This window comes from Mauremys mutica, chromosome 9 (assembly GCF_020497125.1).
Source record: "Mauremys mutica isolate MM-2020 ecotype Southern chromosome 9, ASM2049712v1, whole genome shotgun sequence".
Classification (NCBI taxonomy): Eukaryota; Metazoa; Chordata; order Testudines; family Geoemydidae; genus Mauremys; species Mauremys mutica.
In genome coordinates this window covers 60,041,206-60,058,414 of record NC_059080.1, presented here as the reverse complement: position 1 = coordinate 60,058,414, position 17,209 = coordinate 60,041,206, and the positions used below count along the sequence as shown (strand labels likewise).

Sequence of the window (17,209 nt, the reverse complement as noted above, 5' to 3'; positions counted from 1 at the left end):
AAAGGTGTAACAAGATCCAGGTGGTTGGAAGCTGAAGTTAGAGTAATTCTGACTAGAAATAAGACAATTTTATTTTATTTATTTATTTTACATTGCGAGGGTAATTAACCATTAGTACAACTTTCCTAGGGACATGATAGATTCTCTCACTGGCCTGTGTTATGCAGGTCAGACTGGATGATCGCAATGGTCCCTTAAAATTGATAGAGATATGAAAAATAAGTGGCCCTTTGTAGGTCTTTCAGAGCAGTCTTGTTTTGACTTTACCTTGGGGGTAAAGTGTTCTGATAAGTGTCAGTGATGAAACCCTGTTGAAATGTCTTATTTGGCTAGGAACTAGAGCAGGGATTGGCAACCTTTCAGAAGTGGTGTGCCGAGTCTTCATTTATTCACTCTGATTTAAGGTTTTGCGTGCCAATCATACATTGCAATGTTTTTAGAAAGTCTCTTTCTGTAAGTCTATAATATATAACTAAACTATTGTTGTATATAAAGCAAATAAGGTTTCAAAATGTTTAGGAAGCTTAATTTAAAAATAAATTAAAATGCAGAGCCCCCCCGACCGGTGGCCAGGACCTGGGCAGTGTGAGTGCCACTGAAAATAAGCATGCGTGCCACTTTCGGCACGCGTGCCATAGGTTGCCTACCCCTGAACTAGAGGAATGAATGGCAGGAGCAAACCAATTTCTGTTCCTGTTGCAGGCGGAGCAATGAAAGCACTGTACTCGTACAGCCCACTTCAAGACACGTGGTGCCTAGTGACTCAGTTCACTCATGAGAGAGCAAGTTGTGGGATTTCCCCTTGCAACAACAAGTTGTTCATCACAGGGGGCCGGGATGAGAAGAACGAAGTCATCGCCACGGTGCTGTGCTGGGACCCCGAGATCCAGAGGTTAACAGAGGAGTGTGTTCTACCTCGTGGGGTATCCCATCATGGCAGCGTCACCCTCAGGAAGTCCTACACACACATCCGCAGGATAGTGCCTGGAGCGGTTTCCGTGTGACTCTGGGAGAGAAAAAGAGAACCACGGATGATATCCAAATACCTCAGTTCCCCTAAGGAGACAATGGCCAAGTAGACTGCATTGAAAAGATAATTTTAAATGTAAGAGTGTTGGGTGGAACCATTGCTACTAGGGTCCTTTCAGGAAATAGCTGTACATGTGCTTGGCCTCCTTGAAATCAGGAGGAATTCTCATTTTCTCTGTACAGGACATGCCTTAAATTATCTTAATTCCTTCCCCACCCAAAAAATAATGGGATAATCTGGAGTTTACTCTTGATTTACAGAACCTACAGTCATACAAGGAAACATGATTGGTAGGTGTGTGTCTGCCTCTTATCCTACTGCAGGTAGGATAGTCATGCCAAATTTCAGCCCACCCCTGGCCTGATGTTGCTATATTATTTATTACTATTATTTTCAGACTACTGGACTTGCAGCATCACCCAAAGAAAAGGAGAAGTTGTGTATGGAATGGAAGAGTTGCATCACTAGCAAAACTCATGTGGCTTCCTCTTAAATTACACTTCTTTTCGACAGATGGCACGTTACATGTAGCCAAAGGATGTCATTTTAAAAAAAGTATCATCCTTTCATTTCACATCACCCAAGAAATCCAATCCAGCTGACATCCCTGGCTGACAATCCCAGCTGAGATACCAAAGACAGAATGAACAGATCCTAATTCTCTCACCTCTACATATGGACAAATTCTAATTTGATTCCATTGTAAGTTCATTGTAACTATTTTCCAATAAAAGCCACAACAATGTATTTTGCCTCTGGATTTGTTTACTCTTCTAGCTAAAAAACAAACAAAAAAACCCCACCTACAAAATTAGAAAGTACATAAAAAAACTGACCACAAACCACCCAGAATGACAACTAATAAACAAACCTTGCAAGGATAACAGTAACAACAATGATCCCATCAGGTAGAAGGACACAGGACAGGACAGGTATTTCTACCTGGTGGTATGGACTGTGTTTAAAGAGTGCAAGGTACCATTTGATCCTCCCCTGCCAGTGTTTAAAGACAGAGTTGATCAGATTCAATCTAAATCCTTGTTTCTGTTCAGTGATTGCTAGAGCTGAAGTCACTAATAAGCTGGTCTAGGGGGTTGAACCTTAGACTTGGTGCAGTGAGTGTTGTGATAAAAGACAATGCAGAGGATGTAGCAGATGAAGCAGCAGTGAGTTTCTCCACTCTTCACTAAGAGCTGAAATCACTAAGAACTGGGCTCAGCGGTAGAACCCCAGAGTATAGCATTACCACTAAGGCAGAAGCTGCAGAGACGACAGTGACAGTGGTGGGCATTGGCAGAGGCATTGCTCACCTCCTGCTTTCAGGGGTGGGTGGTGAACCCCCATGATGGCACTCCTGAATTCTGGGACTTCGCTGACCTCGGACAACCCACTGGGATTGTGGTGCAGTGAAGGGAAAGGGGAGTGGCATGTTAAGGGGATGTTCGTCCGTCAGACTTTCACACTGCAAAGTGGGAAACTGAGACAAAAGACCACTGCCCAAGCTACTGTGGGGCAGGTGTTTACTTATTGTTTGCATACTTTTGAATCATTGTCAGGATGTTTTCCCAAATTGATGCTGTGTTCCCTCTCCTTTTAATAAAAGTTTTTTTTTATACACAGACTCATTGCTGGTGAGTAGGGAAATATTGCCTGTTTGAGGTGCCCAGGGATGGTGCTTAGTTTTCCCAGATTTCTGGCTGGGGGCTCAAGACAGTAATATCTTGTAAGGTTAAGAGAAACCCCTAGATATTGAACCTGGCCCTCGCTGCCCCACCCCACCTGGCAGAAAGATTATATCGGTAATTCACTCACCCCCTCAACAGAGTTTAGATTTATTAAACTTCAGGGCTTACCTTTCTAGGCCCATCATTTCTCCAAGGACACTGAACGCTGATGGCATTCAACGGGAGGTTGGTTGCTTTTCATGGGCTATTGTTTTTGATCCAGAGGTTACTGGCCAGGCAGGCTGGCTGTGTTTAATTCCGTTTGGGGGCATTATCCCTGTTTTTTCTATTTAAATATACTGCACAGCATCAAGAGTTGCAGGCCCCAAAGGACAGTCTGTTTTAGGGATGGAGCACTGCATGGGGAGGAAGCAAGATTATATACCCAGATAAAAAGTTATGTTAATATCATTGAATGCAAAACAATTCCCCCTTGTCTTTGTTTACCTTCCATTCTGTTGTCCTCTCTTGCAAAATCACCCCCAACTTTGTTCTGAGTGCTCTGTTTCTTCCCCTTGCAAATGTCCTGGTCTTCCCACACTCTGCCTCCCAAATGCCACTAGTGCTGTTTGCTCACAGCATCACCTAAGCAGGAAGAGAAAGAAATGCACCAGCCGGGCTGAGTGAATGCTTCCTTTCTCCTTGCAGGTCGCAGAGCAGGGGGAGTAGAAGGGGTAGGCAGTGGGACTTAGCTGGAGAGACATTGAGAGGGGGCAGACCCTGCTGGCAGGGACAGTGGCATTGTTCCCCTTCCCAACTGGCTGGAAGCTAGGGGACAGGAACCATCTCCTCAACTCCTGGCTTCCCCTACGATTGCACTCATAGGTATGACTTTAACTTCTAAATGAATGGGCAAATATTTGCAACATGTTAACATTGGGATTCTGGCTGCTCCAAAGTGGATCGTTCCCTCCACTGTAGTCCCCCACCCCCGTACATTTGGATTATGTCTCTGAGCTGTTTCCATCTCCATTTTCCCCAGTAGGTGGCAGCGTTACACCAGGCTTTTGCTTCCTTTTGGGTTTTTATTTCCTGGAATGCAAAGGAACAGAACAATCTGTTGAGAAGGAAAACAATTCTAGGGATCTGGATGCGATTTCCAGGAGATTGAGAGATCATGTACACAAAAGGCAACAGGCAGCACGGAAGGTGGGCCAGAATCTCTGGGTCACAGCATACTGGCCAGTTCTTCAGAAACAAAAACAGCTATGGAAGGGGTCAGGGCTGGGTTGGCTCCTGGCCAAAGGCTGGGAACATTTTCAGATTGTTTTTCCCCTGCTGGAAACAGCCAAATCACAATTAAATCAAAAGACACAAAACACGGAACAAAGCAAACATTTTGTGAAATACTATATTAGCAACTACACCAGTAGCCACCATCCTCCGGATTCAAACGTCTTCTCTCCCTGTCTACTCCCCCTTCCCCCCCTACACACTACGGTGCCCTTTGGTTTATTTCTGCCCCTGTTTGTCTGGCAAACCTGTAGCTGCCTAGGATGCAGAGACGTCACTGTGCTGAATGCTTGCTTGGAACCTCGCAATCACAGCAGGGGATCCTCTTGCTCCAAAGAGGCAGGCCTCAGCCCCGGAGCTAAAGGAGACACAGACTCTTCTGGTGTGAGCAGCACAACCTGGCCCCAGGGAAGGCAGCAGCACGCACAAGCACACACAGGCCAGTTCACTACAGTATTTCCCCTCAAAGTCTGTTAGCAATATTTATTTTCTTCCTAAAATCCCCCTCCTCCCCTAAAGAGTCCCCTTCTGCAATCCCAACACTCCCCCAGTATTTTCACCCTTAATGCTTTCTTCCTCCTTTTCTATTCCAATCTCTTCCCCCTCATCCCTACTTCCTCTGGTCCCTTTCTTTCTCCAGCGTCCATGGGAGCTCTCTTCCCTCTTCTCTCCTTCCTCCCACTGTTCCTATCTCCTCTGCCAGGTACGGTGCTCTCTGCAGGGAAGAGGCAGCAGCACCAAGCTGCATATGGTAAACCCTCTCAACCCCCTCACCCATATGGCCCAGGAGCCCATCGGCCGGGGGGCTGCCTGTTCTTCAGCCAGCTTGGCGACACCACAGCCAAGCGCACGGACTTGGCCTTACCTTAGTGTAGGCTGTGGCTAAGACATGGGTCTCCCCTATTGGAGCTGGGCTCCATTCCCAGCTATGCCAGAAGTGACCTTGCAGGACTTCTGTAGTCCTCACTTATCCCTGCAGCAAGAGACTGTGAATGATACTTCCCTCACTCTGAAGGCAGGTGCATGAGGCCTTGCTCGATAACACAGGCTGTGAAGTACAGAGGATTCTTAATGCTGCTTGTTGAACAAGGCGTGATTAGGATTCCTGGCCCCAGCCTATTGCTCCTTCCCCTAGGCAAAGGGTATTTTTATAGGAGTAAGTGGTTCAATGTGTGGGAAGTCCCCATCTAAGGGTGACTTTTCCATTACTGCTCCCAGTCCTCTGCTAAGTGCAGAGAGAGCTTCCCGCCAATCCTGTCTGGGCTAGGGGTAGCTCAACTCCTCCAAACATCTTAGCTGGTTAGGGGAAGACTCACTAGGCTGGGGGACCTGACGTGGGAAGAGGCAGGATAAGCTGGAGTCTTCCTGTAGGTGGAGCAGCATGAGCATCTGACAAGTGATATGGACCCCAGCTGGGAGCTCCCCAGCTGCTCCTTGGCTCATCCTCCCCTCCAAGGGGGAGACCAAAAATTAAAACTGTTCATATAGTAAAGCTCATAAAATCTGCTACAGTGCAGGAAACCACACTGGGCATTATACTTTCCCAGGTAGCCCTCACCCTACCCAGATCCCATTTTCATTTCTTTTGACTTCAATAAAGATCCTCTCATCCTGCTCAAGGCTAAATGCTGGAGTTTATAGAACCAGGCTAGGAATGATGTACAGCCACATCCAGTCGCCCACCCGCACTCATGTTGCTTGACTGGCAGCTGATCTGCTGCTTAGGAACTTGAGTTCCTTTCAGATACACTCTCTGGGCCATTTATACTCTGCACTGATCGTCCTGCTATAAAAGATAGATTAGATGTTCCCATTCTCTTCAGTGTGTTGCATCCCTTCACCACAAGATGATGCAACTACATGTCATCACATGAGGCTGAGACCTGCAACAACAGACACCAGTCTGTGCTCCTTTATGGGTCTCCTTCCATGGCACCCCTCAGTTCAGAAGCTGTGACGTGTCTCTGTAGCTCACACTATGCCATTCTGCTAGCAACAGCAACATTTAATTGTTGAATAAATCAGTTGTATAGAAAGAAGCTTCCAGACAAATCCCAAGACACTAATCCATTTCTCACTCTGTTTAGCAGACAAAAACAAAACAAACCCCACAAAACCCTATTTTTAGCAAGCTGCAGCCTGTTTAGTTAATGATTCTTTAATTCTTCACTGGTACAATGACAGACAGGTTGCCATGGGGAAACATCCCTGTATTAATGTAGCCCCTGCCACGATTTGGTTTATGAGTTTGCTATTAGCTTAGCTCTGTGTGTGTCAACAGAACATTATGAATGCACATATGCAAGGCTTACTGAAATGGATCCACTAAAAATGATTTACCCTCCATGTGCTGCAGTTTGATTCTTAATGTCGCCGGGGAAACTAAACTATTTTACAAAGGATTAGAGGATGAGCTGGCTATTTACTTTTCTCCTTCCCACTAATGGACCATATTTTTGTTATTGCCTTGAAAGGATGTTTTGAAGTGATGCAGTAAGTAACCCTTTCATTCAGATGCACATCTTCTTTCAGCAGTGGTGCAATTTTAGGGCTCAGTTCTGCTCCCACTGAAGTCATTGAGATTTTTGTTTTGATTTTATTAGTAGTAGTAGTAGTATCACAGCACCTAGAAACGCTAGTCCTGGAGCAGGACCCTGTTGTGCCAGGAGCTGTATAAATGCCCCAAGGAGCTTGCAATCTCAGTAGAAGCAGGCCCTTAAAGTAATATTTGTCCATTTGTATGTTACGCTGATGAACACAGGTAGTAACCTTAGCTGAAAAATCTAACTTCTTTCTAATTTAAAAACCTAGAGAGTTTTATTTTGTGAGCAGCAACTATGGAGTTAGATAGTGTATGTAATCTGTTTCTATGTTAATACAGATGGGTGTGTTATATTAAACCTCCCTTCAGAAATTAGACAACAGATGGAGTTAGCCATTCAAAGAACAGACATTTAATATAAATTATCAAACCTGCAGGAGTTTAATTAGTTTAATGGAGCAATTAGCAAAATTTTAACAAGTGTATTTTTTTAAAATACTGTATGCTTGTTTACCTATAAGGCTATTATTAACACTGCATGACATTGAAACTGATCTAAAATTTGAGATACTTCTCTAAATACTAATTGGATTATTTTTCAAGTAATGGATGACACAAGATGAACTCTAGGAATTCAAATCTGACCTCATTTAGAATCTCCACATTATATATAGCGTGACTAAGTTCCTCCTCTGCCTTGGTGGGTTCTGCGCTTTTTGGCAGATTTTCTCACCTCAGAGGTTCGTGGCAGTCCTCAGTTTGGCTCCTTTTGTTAGTGGCACAAACCTGCCGTTCACTTGGCTAACCTCATCACTGGCCAGCATGGGGGAAAGGAGGAGAACAATCCCCCACAGTCTCTGCTGGCCCATCTAATGGGTCAGGGGATAGGCCAGGGACCTTCCCCTCTGGTGGGACCCACAGTCCAGATCAACTCCTCTTATATCAAATAAGGAGTTGGGGGGGGAACCTGGGCCTGTCCTCTACCCTGGTTCCAGCCCAGGCCCCTGTTAATTGCAGCTGTCTAGAGTACCTCCTGGTACAGTTGCGCGACAGCTACAACTCCCTGGGCTACTTCCCCATGGCCCCCTTCCAACACCTTCTTTGTCCTCACCACCAGTCCTCCTGATAATACTTGTACTTCTCAGTCCTCCAGCAGTACGCCTACTCACTCTCAAGCCTGGTCTACACTAGGCGTTTAAATCGGTTTTAGGAGCATAAAACCGATTTAACGCCACAACCGTCCACACTAGGAGGCACCTTATATCGATTTTAATGGCTCTTTAAACTGGTTTCTGTACTCCTCCGTAACGAGAGGAGTAATGCTAGTATTGGTATTACCATATCGGATTAGAGTTAGTGTGGCTGCTGATTGACGGTATTGGCCTCCGGGCGGTATCCCACAGTGCACCAGTGACCGCTCTGGACAGCATTCTGAACTCGGATGCACTGGCCAGGTAGACAGGAAAAGCCCCGCGAACTTTTGAAATTCATTTCCTGCTTCCCCAGCGTGGAGATCTCATCAGCACAGGTGACCACGCACAGCTCATCAGCACAGTTAACAATGCAGTCTCCTGAGAATCGTAAAAGAGCCCCAGCATGGACTGCACGGGAGGTACTGGATCTGATCGCTATCTGGGGAGAGGATTCAGTGCTAACAGAACTGCGTTCCAAAAGACGAAATGAAAAAGTATTTGAAAGAATTTCTAAGGCTATGACGGATAAACGCCACAGCAGGGACTCAGTGCAGTGCAGAGTGAAAGTTAAGGAGCTCAGACAAGCCTACCAGAAAACCAAAGAAGCAAACGGAAGGTCCGGGGCAGGTCGAAAAACATGCCGCTTCTATGCTGAGCTGCATGCAATTTTAGGGGGCTGCGCCACAAGTACCCCACCCCTGATCGTGGATTCCGAGGTGGGGGTTGTAATCTCTGCCATGGCTGAGGATTATGCAGACGGGGAAGATGAAGATGAAGAAGAGGAGGAAGACCTAGCAGAGAGCACACAGCACTCCGTGAGCCCCAGCAGCCAGGAGCTTTTTATCACCCTGACGGAATTACCGTCCTCCCAGCCCTCACAAGCCACTATCCCAGACAATGACGCCATGGAAGGGAGCTCTGGTGAGTGTACCTTTGCAAATAGCAAACATTGTTTTTTAAGCAAGCCTTTTTTAATGATTGATTTGCCCTGAGGACTTGGGATGCATTCACAGACAGTATAGTTACTTAGAAAAGTTTGTTAACATGTCCGGGGATTGAGAGGAAATCCTCCAGGGACATCTCGATGAAGCGCTCCTGTAGGTACTCCAGAAGCCTTTGCAGAAGGTTTCTGGGCAAGGCAGCCTTGTTCCGCCCACCATGGTAGGACACTTTACCACACCATGCATGTAGCAAGTAATCAGGTATCATTGCGTGGCAAAGCATAGCAGCGTATGGTCCCGGTGACTGCTGGCATTCAAGAAGCATCCGTTCTTTATCTTGTTCTGTTATCCTCAGCAAAGTGATATCGTTCAGGATAACCTGGTTAAAAATCAGGAATTTAAGTAAGGGGGGTGGCCATTTTTCTACTGGGTTCGTGGACTGCATCAGCTTAAAAAAAAAACTTTCCTGCACGTAGCGAAGCGGGGGGAGGGGAGGAGTGAAATGCCGATGATCTTTTCTGTGTTTGGTCACCGGCGATCTTCCCCAAGGTACCAGACACGCAGTGGGTGGGGGGGGGGGTGGGTGGGAAGGTTGTTGATTAGCAGGGAGCTAGCGTGGTATTAGCCATGCGTTGGTGGGGAGGGGTAAATCACTACAGAAGCCGAAAGACAGTGGCTTACCATGGCTGCATGCAAGCTGAATTCTGATGCCTGGACCTGTGTCTGTGAGATCTGTAACTCCAGAGCTGCAGGCACTCACTATTAAGATGAAAAATGCGACCTTGTAGGGAAATCACATGTGCTAGGTGAATACTGCTGTTCACTGTGAAAGAGTATAACCATTGTTCTGTAAAATGTATCTTTCTAAATATTTATCTCCCTCATGCAGCTGCAAATTTTTCAACCATCCCTCCTCCATCCCAAAGGCTAGCACAGATAAGGCGGAGGAAAAAGAAGACGCGAGATGAGATGTTCTCGGATATTATGGAAGTTACACGCAATGAAAGAGCTCATCTGAATGAGTGGAAGGACGTGGTTTCAAATTACAGGAAAGAGGCCAGTGAACGTGAGGACAGGGATGAACGTGAGGACAGGAGGGACAACCGAGATGAGAGGTGGCGGCAGGAAGACCGGCAGGAAAATCAGCGGTGGCGGCAGGAAGATCAGCGGTGGCGGGATGCAACTCTGGGGCTGCTGCGTGATCAAACTGACATGCTCCGGCGTCTTGTGGAGCTTCAGGAACGGCAGCAGGATCACAGAGTGCCGCTGCAGCCTCTGTATAACCACCCTCAACCCTCACCATGTTCCACATCCTCCTCACCCAGACGTGTAAGAACGCGTGGGGGGAGGCTCCGTGCACCCGCCCACTCCACCCCCGTGGACAGCCCAACCAGAAGGATGTCGTTACTGTGAATTTTTTTTAATGGCCTTCTCCATCCCTCCTATCCTCCTCCCAAACCACACCCTTACTTCTCTCCCGCTTTTTATAATGAATCAATAAAGAATTCATGCTTTTTAAATGAGAGTGACTTTATTTGCATAAGTAAGCTGTACTCGAAGGGGGTGGGGGAGTTGCTTACAGGGACTGAGTCAATCAAGGGGGTTGGGTGTTCATCAACCAACACAGCAGTCACACTGTACCCTGGCCATTGATGAAGCTCGTTTTCAAAGCTTCTCTGATGCGCACCGCTTCCTGGTGTGCTCTTCTAATCTCCCTGGTGTCTGGCTGCGCGTAATCAGCGGCCAGGTGATTTGCCATAAAGGTCTCCCCCTTACTCTCACAGAGATTGTGGAGAATACAGCAAGCAGTAATAACATAGGGGACATTGGTTTGGCTGAGGTCTGAGCGAGTCAGTAATGTCCGCCAGCGCGCCTTTAAACGGCCAAATGCACATTCCACCACCATTCTGCACTTGCTCAGCCTGTAATTGAACAGATCCTGACCACTGTCCAGGCTGCCTGTGTATGGCTTCATGAGCCATGGCATCAAGGGGTAGGCTGGGTCCCCCAGGATAACGACAGGCATTTCAACATCCCCAACTGTTATTTTCTGGTCTGGGAAGTAATTCCCTTGCTGCAGCCGTTTAAACAGAATAGTGCTTCTGAAGACGCGAGCGTCATGAACCCTCCCTGGCCATCCCACGTGGATGTTTGTGAAACGTCCCTTGTGATCTACCAGTGCTTGCAGCACCATTGAAAAGTACCCCTTGCGGTTTACGTACTGGGTGCCCTGGTGCTCCGGTGCCAAGATAGGGATATGGGTTCCATCTATCGCCCCCCCACAGTTAGGGAATCCCAGTGCAGCAAAGCCATCCACTATGGCCTGCACATTTCCCAGAGTCACAACCTTTCGTAGCAGCAGCTTAGTGATTGCTTTGGCTACTTGCATCACAGCAGCCCCCACTGTAGATTTTCCAATTCCAAATTGATTCCCGACTGACCGGTAGCTGTTTGGCGTTGCAAGCTTCCACAGGGCTATCGCCACTCGCTTCTCTACTGTGAGGGCTGCTCTCATCTTGGTATTATGGCGTTTCAGGGCAGGGGCAAGCAAGTCACAAAGTTCCATGAAAGTGCCCTTATGCATGCGAAAGTTTCGCAGCCACTGGGAATCGTCCCACACCTGCAACACAATGCGGTCCCACCAGTCAGTGCTTGTTTCCCGGGCCCAAAATCGGCATTCAATGGATAGAATCTGCCCCATTACCATCAGGATCTCCAAAGCGCAGGGGCCCGTGGTTTGAGAGAATTCTGTGTCCATGTCCTCATCACTGTCATCGCCGCGCTGCCGTATCCGCCTCCTCCTCGCCTCGGATTGAAGGTCCTGGTTCACCATAGACTGCACGAGAGTGCGCGAGGTGTTTAAAACATTCACGATTGCGGTATGGAGCTGAGCAGGGTCCATGCTTGCTGTGCTATGGCGTCTGCACAGTTCACCAAGCAAAAAAAGGCGCGAAACGGTTGTCTGCTGCTCAGGGAGGGAGGGGTGAGGCTGTACCCAGAACCACACGCGACAATGATTTTTGCCCCATCAGGCACTGGGATCTCAACCCGGAAATGCCAAGGGGCGGGGGAGGCAGGGGAGGCTGCGGGAACTATGGGATAGCTACGGGATAGCTACCCACAGTGCAACGCTCCAGAAATCGACTCTAGCCTCGGACCATGGACGCACACCACCGATTTAATGTGTTTAGTGTGGCCGCGCGCACTCGATTTTATAAAATCTGTTTTACAAAACCGGTTTATGCAAATTCGGAATAGTCCCGTAGTGTAGACGTACCCTCAGCTTCTTGCATGTCTCTTGCTCCTAGCTCCTTGCATGCCCCTCACTGACTGCTGTGAGGTCCTTTTAAAACTAGGTGCCCTGATTAGCCTGTCTTAATGGATTCTAGCAGCTTCTTAATTGGCTCCAGATGTCCTAATTAGCCTGCCTGCCTTAATTGGTTCTAGCAAGTTCCTGATTGTTCTGGAACTGCCCCTGTTACCTTACCCAGGGAAAAGGGACATGCTTAATCTGAGGCTAATATATTTGCCTTTTATCACTCTCCAGTAGCCATCTGGCCTGATCCTGTCACAATAGACAATAGTCAACTGCATTATAAATTTAGGAAGAAAAACCTCTCAATTAAAAATATTCAGATGTATTGTTTTAGGTGTCCTGGAAACTTTGGCTTTATTACTGAAAAGCACAGTAATGTTATGTGAATTGCATCCAGATATAACAAATTATTTGAATTGACTAGTGTGAAACGGGTGGATGACTGGCTTCCTTTTATAATCTTATGACAGTAGGGACACTGAGTGGTAGAGCCATCTCCATGGTAGAAAAAAAATCATATAAAGCACTCTTCAGCTAACATAAATTGGGCCCAGTCCTAGCTCCTTTGACTTCAATTGGATCAGAAGTGGCCCCATTTCAAAGTCACCTCCACCAACACTTGCACAGTAAAACAAAGGAGCTAAGAAACAGAGTTCAATACTTAGTGTGAAGGGTCTTCATCTGCTCTTAACTTGGCCCCATCACCACTGCCATCTTCTGCCAGCTGGTCCTCCAGGAATCTAGGCCCCTGGCACACTCAGCCTCACCAGCCTGGTGTGGCTTGTTTACCAGGGGAGAGCCTAGCTCCTCACAGAAGGAGTAGGTTGTTTGGGAATCTCAGAAGGCAAAGCTTATATTTTCAATCTGAAGAGCTCAAAGCTCTTTACAATCATGGCATGAATGAGGTCTCCCAGCATTTGTATGGTCGATAGAGATTTCCTCATTTTCCAGACAGGAGATTGATCAGAGAAATGCAGTTATTTGCCCAAAATTCCATGCCTAGGAAGGGCCTGATTCTTTTCTCCCACCTCATTTACACCAGCTCACAGTGATTTGGTAGCATTTTACACCCACTTTCTACTGGTGCAAATGATTGCACATGGTGCAGGGCAGTGCAGAATCACATGTTACATCTCTGGCAAAGCCAGGAATAAAACCCGGTAAAACTGATCCTGCCCATACCAGTCTGGAACATGGACCAACCATGCAAAACCTATTTCCAAGGTTTTTTTCGGGGGGGGGGAGGGGGAGGTTGGTTGGTGAGATTTTTATTTAAAAGGCCTGTTCTTTATTTATCATTAGGCATGGAAGGATTAGATTTTTACTGGTAGATGTCCATGAATGTTGATTTCACTGTAAACACACCAGGGCCAGCTCCAGACCCCAGCACGCCAAGCGCGCGCTTGGGGCGGTGTGCCGCGGGAGGGCGGCAGGCGGCTCCAGTGGACCTCCCGCAGGCACGCCTGTGGAGGGTCCGCTGGTCCCATCGGTGGAGCATCCGCAGCCGTGCCTGTGGAAGGTCCACCAGAGCCGCGGGACCAGCGGACCCTCCGCAGGCACGTCTGCAGGAGGTCCACCAGAGCTGCGGGACCGGCGACCGCCAGAGTGCCCCCTGCAGCGTGCCGCCCTGCTTGGGGCGGCACAATTCCTAGAGCCGCCCCTGACACACACACACACACACACACACACACACACACGAAGAGGTGAAAGAATATTTCCTTTGATAATCACAATTTACAGATAGTCAAAGAAAGAAAAATGCTGCCTGAGAACTTAGTATATTTTGACATGAGATGTTGACAATTTGTGTTTTAATTGCTATAAAGCTTTAAATTTTTGAATCTCAATGTCTACTGTCAATAAATAATTGTCTGACATCCTCCCTCACCAATTTCCCACAACTCTGAATATTGAAACCCATTAAAAATGCTCAAAAATAAACACTGATGTTATCCGTCAGAATCACAAGAATCAAAGCCTGGCAAGCCTCTCTATAATGTACAGCAAAACCTAAGGGAACCCAATGAAAAAGTTAAATTTCTCCCATGGGACACTAATAGACCACTATAAAAATCCCCTATAAAAAGCCAGACAACCTTGGAGCAAAGCAATGTCTAGCTAGAGAGAAAAACACTTTTCCATGGATACATAGTAAAACCTGTACATACCACCCTCTTACTAGGGACTCTCCTGGATTCTGTTACTATTTAGTGTTCAGGAAATTCTGATCTGAAATATTTGTTCCACCCTTACTGCTCACATGATTGAATAACTTGGTTCCGTATTTAAATGACGGTCTTTCTACAAATTTGGTTAGTACAATAAATGTCTATGGCAGGGGTCGGCAACCTTTCAGACGTGGTGTGCCAAGTCTTCATTTATTCACTCTGATTTAATGTTTCTCGTGCCGGTAACACATTTTAACGTTTTAGAAGGTCTCTTTCTTTAAGTCTATAATATGTAACTAAACTATTGTTGTATATAAAGTAAATTAGGTTTTTTAAATGTTTAAGAAGCTTCATTTAAAATTAAATTAAAATGCAGAGCCCCCCGGACCGGTGGCCAGGACCTGGGCAGCGTGAGTGCCACTGAAAATCAGTTCGCATGCCGCCTTTGGCACGTGTGCCATACGTTGCCTACCTCTGGCCTATGAGATCTATAACTAAGGAAAAATAAAAGCATACAGCAGAGAGCATCTGATAGGCACTTTTTTATTGAAGAACTTATAAAAACAGATATATGCAGTGGAACAGTACTTGTGATTTTAAAGGTCAGTTTTGGACAAGATACCCAGAGAAGCATGCAGCCACCAATAACGGCAACTCTACTATATCATATAGTTTATTCACTTCAAAATACTTTGGATCGGATTTTCCACTGCCTCACTCTTGGTGTAGTCCTTTACAGCCACGTCAAGTGAGTGCAAAGTACATATTATTTTTATTAGTTATGTTTTTTCCAGTGGTTAGCCCTTAGGTACTAAGAATGGGACTGCATGGTGCTAAGCACCCTACAAACACAGAGTAGTAGATGACTCCTGTCTGAAGAACTTACAATCAAACAGACGCCAGACACAAGGTGAGGGAAGGGCTAAAACGCACAAGTAGAATGAACAATGTGATGGTAAACATTGTTTGTTTGGTGTGAGTTTACTTAGAAGAGACTCAACTAAATGGAAAGAAAAGGGAATGGGAGGACAGGGTAGAAGGGACAGGTCTCAAGTGAAGAGACTGTCAAGGAGGGGGCTGGGAAAGGTAGAAGGTTGGAGCAAATAGGTAATCTGCACAGGGCAGAGGAAATCCAGTCAAAACTATAGAAAGTTCTCTGAAGGTCCAGAGGTCCCTGCTTGGGCTGCTGCTGCTGCTCCTAGCAGCTGGAATCTCTGGCTGTAAAATGCTGCTACTCTGCACTCTCTTTGCATTAGGGCAGAGGTTCTCAAACTGGGGGTCGGGACCCCTCCGGGGCTCACAAGGTTATTACATGGGGGGTCATGAGCTGTCAGCCTCCACCCCAACCCTGCTTTGCCTCCAGCATTGATAATGGTGTTAAATATATAAGCAAGTGTTTTTAATTTATAAGTGGGGGGGTCTCACTCAGAGGCTTGCTATGTGAAAAGGGTCACCAGTACAATAGTTTGAGAGCCACTGCATTAGGGCTACAGAACTACAGAAAGTGGAGAATCTGTATACTGACAGAGAGACAAGTAACACACAGAGTGTAATCAAGGCACAGTGTTTTAAAAGCCAATCAAAAAATTGTGGTGTGCATACAGTTTTAAAAGCTCAACCAATATAATCTTTTGAAATACTGGAAGCTTTTCCCAGAGTCCGATAAACAGAGCTTCCCCACACTGCCCTCCAGTGCTCGTCTGCTTAAGAGGAACTGGCTTCCCTTAAGATCTGAAATACCATCCATTTATTTTATCCAGTAGTTAGCCACCTGTGCACTTTTCTGATGAGAAAAGAATGAAAAGACAGACTGGCTATCGTAGAACATCATTGCACATTGATTACTGTCTGCTAGATGCTGATCCAGGACTATTCCACTTCTAACTGACATTTGATGAAAAACCATTGTTTTTTACATTGTCAGACTTAATCCATTTGACTGATAATGCATTGACATACGAGAAGTAGCACAGGATGCCACTGAATAGAGCATTTATCATACCCAAAGTGTTTTAATGTGCTTTAAAAACCAGTCAAAAGGATGCCAGTCTTGCAGTAACTCCTCTGGGGGTGAATGCAATTGTCATTATGCATACAGCAACAGCACAGGGTATGTCTACACTGCAATGGAAGCCCATGTTTAGCAGGACTTGAGTCAGCTGACCTGTATTAGGGAGCCCTACGCTTGAGCGTCTACATCATATTTCAATCATATGTTAAGACTTTCCTAACCCATGGTCGAACCTAGGGCTCTGGTGTCCACGCCGCAGTGTGCAGACCCGAGTCAAAGCAGCCATATCCCAGAGACCCCTAGCACCTGCACTCCACTGCCCAAAATGTGGCTGCTTTAGCTCTAGGACCATGGTGCACTGTGGGAAAACTTTATGCCTGCCCTGCATGTTGCAGGAAGTTTGAACAGCCCGCCAAACCCATTGCAAACCAGGAGGCTCCCTGTGATAGTGTGTTTGCAGATTGGTGATCAGAAGAGAATGGGTTAACATTGACCTGAGCTGCTGCCATTTGCCCAGTAGGGGTGACTTCCATTTTCAATAGAGTGCAGTGCAGATTTATGGTATAGAGAGAACTAAGGAAGTTGTCCCATGGATATATGGGATACATGTGGGTGATTCTGAGGACCCGAGTCTAGTGGGGCTGTGTCTACACTGCAAAACAATAGGGCTCAGACCCTGGATCCCAGCTTGACTCGAGCTCGGAACCCCCTGAGCCCTGGGTTAGAGCAATTGCAGTTTACATGCAAGGGGGGTTAGGCTTGACCCTGGGCTCAAGCATGGGCTTATGTTGCAGTGTAAATGTTCTCTCAGCCACACACTTGGGCACTCACTTTATTGAGGGGCAATGTTGGCCAAGGCAGCCAAGGTTAGCCATTGGTCTTTGTGTCATTGGCTCTTTATTTTTAACTTTGACCCCTCCCCCACTACAGATGGGCAGAAATGACCTCAGTTTAATGTCTCCTCCAAAGAACGCCACTTCCAGCAATGGAGCAAGCTCTAGTTCTACAGGCAGTGCACTGAGTATGGTCCCATGGTATGACGTAGGAGTCA

The 17,209-nt window shown here is 46.6% G+C and overlaps 1 protein-coding gene across 2 annotated transcripts in view; it reads left to right on the top strand.

Annotated features, from left to right (window-relative positions):
• The window catches only part of KLHL6 (kelch like family member 6), a 30,534-nt gene extending 28,497 nt beyond the window's left edge, over positions 1 to 2,037 (top strand). The window contains exon 7 of one of the 2 annotated variants that reach the window (XM_045029376.1): positions 703 to 2,037. In XM_045029376.1, coding sequence (XP_044885311.1) covers positions 703 to 1,004 — 302 coding nt within the window. In that variant the 3' untranslated portion in view covers positions 1,005 to 2,037. The remainder of the gene's footprint in view (positions 1 to 702) is intronic. The other variant, XM_045029377.1, reaches the window with a different exon arrangement.
• Positions 2,038 to 17,209: the final 15,172 nt, after the last annotated feature.